Source organism: Dromiciops gliroides, chromosome 3 (genome assembly GCF_019393635.1).
Source record: "Dromiciops gliroides isolate mDroGli1 chromosome 3, mDroGli1.pri, whole genome shotgun sequence".
Lineage (NCBI taxonomy): Eukaryota > Metazoa > Chordata > Mammalia > Microbiotheria > Microbiotheriidae > Dromiciops > Dromiciops gliroides.
The window spans coordinates 588,608,615-588,615,284 of record NC_057863.1 but is presented as its reverse complement, the minus strand read 5'-3'; the positions used below and the strand labels follow the sequence as shown (position 1 = coordinate 588,615,284).

The 6,670-nt window shown below is 48.1% G+C and overlaps 1 protein-coding gene across 1 annotated transcript; it reads left to right on the top strand.

The window, feature by feature from the left end:
* The first annotated feature begins 4,050 nt into the window (after positions 1 to 4,050).
* On the top strand, positions 4,051 to 5,073 carry LOC122746278 (platelet-activating factor receptor-like). Its single transcript, XM_043991755.1, has one exon. It carries the CDS (start codon positions 4,051 to 4,053, stop codon positions 5,071 to 5,073), a length of 1,023 nt encoding a protein of 340 aa, XP_043847690.1.
* Positions 5,074 to 6,670: the final 1,597 nt, after the last annotated feature.

Here is a 6,670-nt window from a genome sequence, read left to right as displayed (position 1 = left end):
TCGAGTGGGAGAACTCTTACCTTAACGTTTTCTTCCCTCGAGGGGTTTTCCCCTAGCCCCTCTCGTTAGTGTGGCAGCCCTCTCTCCTTATCCTACTACTCTTCCCCTCTTATCCCTTTCCTTCTCCCTCTGGTTATGACCCTCGCCTCCCCTACATTGAACGATTGGACGTTCCTCCCTAGCCCCTTCTCCCCAGGGCCACAGGTGCACCCCTTCCCCCCTCCAGCTGTTGTACCCATTTCCGGACTACGCCCGACTGATTAGCCCCTCTCCGAAGTAGAGAACGTGGGCTGTCCAACCCCGACTCAGGCCCCTTAAAATCTCCTAGGCCCACAAGCGATAGCTCTGGGAGCAGCAGATCCGGCGCTAGGTAAGGCAGGGGGTCCGATGGCAAGGGGAAGAGGTCGTGGTGGTGGGGAGGGTCATTCAGTTTTGGTAGTCCCCTAAAACAATCTTCTCCTGCCTTATGGTTTGGGATGGTCTCACCACCTTAATCCAACTAGTCTGGGTTTCTGTCTGCAGGACCTCGGGACAAAGTAGTTGGGGACAAGAACAGACCATTCTTTTCCCATCAGATGACAGTACTCATTTCTTGCTGTGATCCCGTATCCAAGGTCCCCCCCCCCCTCCAAACTGTAATCTGAAATTAAGGCTATGATCCCTCTAGCTGTGTATCCCTCCCCCTAAATTGTGACCCATATAGGGACCTTGGGTGGTCATGGGATGGCATGAGGGGTGGAGTGGGAGAGGCCCTGGCACCTTGAGTATTCATTTCTTCCCTTGTCCAGAAGGGCAGGGTGGAGAACTTGGCCCTCTCCCTTCTTCCTACCCTCCTCTCCCCTTCCTGCCCCTCAGCTCAGGACCAAGGGGCCAGGGCCCGTTAAATAAGTCTTTCAGTCAAGGCCTCTGGGCAAATACAGACCCATCCTGTCTTTTATGGTTGTGTTTATGGCCATATCTGAAGGCATCTCTGTGACTGTCACATGTGCTTTCTCTAGTGGATTTATGTGAATGGATGCCTTCACCTACGTATATGTACATGAAACCCATGGATTTCATTCACATGTGCACATGATTAAGAAACAGTATTTGCCCTGAGTGCAAATGTGCGTGCACATGTATGAGTACAGTTGAATGTGTGTGTTGGGCAGCACATTCACAAACACACACAGTTCGTGCCCTCATGGCCGTGCTGTTTGGCAGCCTCCTACCTTTCCCTTTTTCTTCTGCATCACACTTCATTCCACACCCTGTGATCTGGCTTATCCCACCTGGCTTTCTGTGCCCCCAACCTGAGACTCCCGTCCCCTGACTGAGCATTTTTGGCCCCGATGCTTGGAATGTGCTGCCTCCTCGCCTCTGCCTTTTAAAGCCCCTGACTTCCTTTAAGACTCCGAGCAATCCCTACTTTCTTTGGGGAGGCCTTTCTCGTCCTCCCTGTCGCTAATGTCTTCCTTTTTGAGATCAGGGTCCATCTACTTTGTACGTGGCTTGTCTGTACACAGTTACTTATATGCTTCCTTTATAATAATGTAAGCTTCTTAAGGGTAGGAACTGTGTTTTTGCCTTTCTTTGTATACCCAGTAAGCAGGTGGTGCAGTGGATGGCTTGGAGTCAGGAAGACCTGAGTTCAAATTATTCCTCAGACACTTACTAACTGTGAAATCCTGGGCAAGTCACTTAACCCTTGTTTACTTTGGTTTCCTCATCTGTAAAATGGAGATAACAATAGCATCTACCTCCCAGGGTTGTTGTGAGGATCAATTAAGATAATAATTGTAAAGTACTCAGCATATAGTAGGTGCTATATAAATGTTAGTTATTAATATTGTAATGTGCTTAGCACATAGTAGGTGCTAATATAAATGTTAGTTCTTAATATTGTTTTTCTTTCTTTTTTTTGTGGGGCAATGAGGGTTCAGTGACTTGCCCAGGGTCACACAGTTAGTAAGTGTTAAGTGTCTGAGGTTGGATTTGAACTCAGGTCCTCCTGAATCCAGGGCCGGTGCTCTATCCACTGCACCACCTAGCTGCCCCAACTGCCCCCTCTTAATATTAATTGTAATGTGCTTAGCACATAGTAGGTGCTACATAAATGTTAGTTCTTAATATTGTAATGTGCTTAGCACATAGTAGGTGCTATATAAATGTTAGTTCTTAATATTAATTATAATGAGGGGCAGCTAGGTGGCACAGTGGATAAAGCACCAGCCCTGTATTCAGGAGTACCTGAGTTCAAATCCGGCCTCAGATACTTTATACTTACTAGCTGTGTGACCCTGGGCAAGTCACTAAACCCCCATGGCCCCGGAAAAAAAATATTAATTGTAATGTGCTTAGCACATAGTAGGTGCTATATAAATGTTATTTATGGTTAGTAATTGTTAAGTATTTAGCATGCACTAGGCGCTATACAAATGTTAGCTATTTTTGTTAGCTACTATGTATTAGGTAGGCATTGTGCTAAGCACTGGAGGTGATACAAAGAAAGGCAAATGATAGTCCCTGCCCCTCAAGAAGCTCACATTCTAGTGGGGAAGAAAACATGCAAACAACTACATGCAAACAAGCTAAAGACGGGATAAATTGGAAATAACTGACAGAGGGGACGTCACCAGCATTAAGGGGAATTGGAAAAGGCCTCTTGTTAGAAGACAGGATTTTAACTGTGACTTGAAGGAAGCCTGGGAATCCAGGGGTAGAGATAAGGAAAGAAAGAATCCCCAGTGCTTGACAGCGTCTGGCAAATGGAGAGAACTTAATAGATGCTTGTTGACTGATGTCCTCTTCAGGAATCCTGGGAAATCCAGTAGAATGTAAGCTACTTCCATTTACTACCTATGTAACCCTGGGCAAGTCACTTAGCTTCCATGGGCCTCAGTTTCCTCATCTGTAAAACGAGAGAGTGGATTTCTGAGGTCCCTTACCAGTTTAAGCCTATGAGTTTCAGGGCAGGGACTGTTCACCTTTGTCTTTGCATCCCCAGCCCTCACACATAGTAGGTGCTTTAACTCATGTTTGTTGAGTTGAATTGAGTTGAGCTGAGTTGAATCATATTGGTAGAGTCTGAGATCTATCCCCAAAGGGGATGAGTCCTCCTGGCCTCCGTTTAGACCCTAGCCCCTTCCTAGATATCTCCCTCTTTTCTGAAGAAGACTTACTAACTCTTCCTCATACATCTTCCTTAATTTACTAGATCTTATATGTATATGTATTCATGTGGGCATTATCCTATGTATATGTATTTCAGAATGGATGTCTGTACGCCTCACAGTTGTGTCCATGCATATGGATAACACCCTCTAGGTCTCTTTGTGTGTAGAAACATATATTTACATGTATATCTATGTGTACCTGTGTATGTCAATGTTTATGTAAGTTCGTATATTGTGAACACATCTCAACATGTGCAGATATGACTCTGTATGGGTGGATGATGTGGAAGGAGTGTATGGACTAGAATTAGGAGTAAGCTCTCTCTTAGGGTGAGGTACAGTGGGCCCATCACCCCTGGGTTTGCCCACTCCTTCTATGCCAAACTTGAGACTCAAGAAGCCTCAATGGGTTGTATCTGTGGAATGAACTTCCTTGACAACCCTTGCTGACACAAGGAGGGGCTGACTCACTGTTCATCCCGGTATGTTGACCCTCCGTTTTCCAGTCTCTACTTTCCCTGTCCTGTGGGCACTGACTGGGAATTAGGGTGGGGCTCAGGGCAGATTCCCCCACATATATCTCCTTTTCTGGCCTCAGATTCACAGGTATTCTTCAGGAAGGGCTTGGAGTGAAGAGCAATCTGTGGAGGTGAGAAAGGGGATATTGGGGGGAAGGACTTAGAGAAAAGAAAAGACTGGGAGAGTTTTTGGTGGGCAAAAAGGGTGGCTGATTGATTTAGGAAGGCTGGTTTCCTTGGGAGGGGGCGGGAGGAGGGGACAAAAGAGATAACCCCTCCCTTTGTCTTTGTTTGCTTTCCGGACCCTTCATGGTCCTCTCTCCCTGTAGTTTACCCTCCCTTCTTCCCACAGTCCACCCATCTCTCCTTGGGGTCCAATGAACAACACAGAAGCAGGTGCAGGCGTTCGAGGATGTGGCCCTTGGGATGATCCTGCCCGCTTCATCGTGGTGCCAGCAGCCTATGCAGTGGCCCTGAGTCTGGGCCTGCCTGCCAACCTGGCTGCCTTGGCTGTCTTTGGGAGGGGTGGGGGAAGGCTGGGCCAAGCTCTGCGCCTCTACCTGCTCAACCTGGCTGTGGCGGATATCCTCTTCACCCTCACGCTACCCTTCTGGCTCACCTACTACCTGGGCCGGGCTCACTGGCCCTTCCCTGACTCAGTCTGCCATGTTACCGGAGCCATATACTATGCTGCTACTTATGCTGCCATCTCCTTCATGGTCCTCATCAGCGCCAGTCGTTATTGCACAGTTCAGGGGCCCAAGCCTGGCTTTGGCACCCGCTTGCCCCTCAACCAGCTTCGAGTGGCCCAGGCTGCCTGTACTGCCACCTGGATGCTCTGCTTGGCCTGTGCGGCTCCATCCCTGGTCTCTGCCCGGGCTCTTCGCCCTGGTCCAGGAGGCACTACTCGATGTTTCGAGCACGGCTGGGCCCGGCAAGACATGGCCTATATCACTGTGGCCTTCTTCACTGCTGCCTTCCTGTTGGTCCTCGGGGCCTACATATCATTGGCTCGGGTGCTGGCGGTGCCTCCTGCATCAAGAAGGGCATCTCTGGGTCCTTTAGCTACTGGTTCCCACCGACGCATGGCACGGACCATGGTACTGGGGCTGTTGCTGGTGTTTGCTGTCTGCCTGGCGCCATACCATCTCATCCTCGCACCTTGGGTGGCCAGACAGGATGGGGATGAGGGTAACAATGGGGATAGTGAATGTCCAGTGCCTTCCACCCTAGATGTCCTGCATACGCTCAGTTTGGCCCTGCTCAGTCTCAACAGTTGCCTGGACCCCCTTGTCTATTGCTTTTCATTACGTCGTTTCCGCCAGGACTGCCGGGGGCTAAGCTGCTGCCCAGGGTCCAGAGGAACCAAGGCCCAGGCAGCTTCTTGCTCCTCCTCATAGGGGATGGCCAGCCCCACCCAAGCCAGCTCTTTTTTCCAGGGCTAGTGAAGAGGGTGAAGATGGGGGTGGCGAGATGTAAACAGGGCTGGGGGTTCACAGGGAAGAGGAATTTGGCAGCATTTTCTTATTTCCCAGTCCAATTTGGGGGTCCCTGATTTGGGTACCTGCCCAAGATAGAGTCCAGGAGGGCAGTGTCCGTGATTTGGGGTTCTGAGGAGTAAAAATTCTAGCCCAAAGTGTTGGTTTTTATTTCACTGGTGGGGGTAGGGGAAGAAAGGGCTGTGGTTGGGAATAATGGGGGTTTTGGAGTGTTTAATAAGGTTTGTATCATGTAGGTATGCCATTCGGGGCAGGACCACTTCTAGGGATATAGTCGGCCAAACACATCAGGTACCTGGGGAGAAGGGGAGAGAATAAACACTTATATGGTGCCTACTATATGCTAGACACTGTGCTGCATCTTTCTATTTAAAAAATAAATATCTCATTTGATCCTCATTACAGCTCTGAGAGGTAGGTGCTATAATTATTCCCATTTTATCATTGAAGAAACTGAGGTAAATAGAGGTTAAATGATTTGCTCAGAATCACATGGGTAGGAAGTCTCCAAAGGTGGATTTGAACTCAGGTTGTCTGGGTCCAGATCCAGAATTCTACCCATTGTGCTACCACCACATGCTTAGACCTACAATTGCCACCCAAACCTCCTGGCATTCTTATATAGGTAACATCAAGTTACAATGCACGAGGTGTATCATGGTGGGGTGGGGGAATGGTGATGGTAATATGGGAGACCATAAGGGACTTGAACTAGTTGTCAAAGTGACCTTCTATCCTGATTTCATCCCCCCCTCAAATTGTGCCACAGCCCAGTAACTGCATCAAGGTGGGTGGAGACTAGTGCAGAGCCCAGGTGGCTGTCTGCTGTATGTATGTGGGAACCTATCCCTACTGTTCACCCCCAGTCCCCTGGCAGTCTTAATAATTTGCATTTCATTAATAATTGTTCCCATGTCTATAGCATTTTAAGGTTTACAAAGCACCTTTCTCATAACAACCCTATGAGGTCAATAATGTATTATTATCTCCATTTTCATAATAATATTAGTTAACATTCGTGTAGCACTTTTAAGGTTTGCAAAGTGATTTACATCTATCAATCTCATTTGGTCCTTTCAACAGCCCTGTGAGGCTTTTGCAGGTCCACACACCTATCAAGTGTCTGAGACTGGGATTTGAACTAGGATCTTTTTGACCAACTCCATCACTCTACCTACTGCACCCCTTGAACTAAGATCAAGAGATGGAGAGTGGAAGGACTAATAAGTAGCAGGGATAAAATTCCAACCCAGGTTATCTGACTACAAGTCTAGTGCCCTTTGCAATGGGTTTAAATTGGGTTTTTAGTTTGGTCCAGGCCCTGCCAGTGGCTTCTCCTTTGACCATGCTCTGTCCTGTTATGGCCTGGTTTGAACTGATTCTTACTCATCCCCTGCTCTTTTCCGTGAGGTCCTGTCCTGAACTTAACCTCTGCTCTCCCCCTCCCCCATTGCCTTTAGGCTGGGCTGTGGTGGAAAGATCACTGAAATTGACTCTA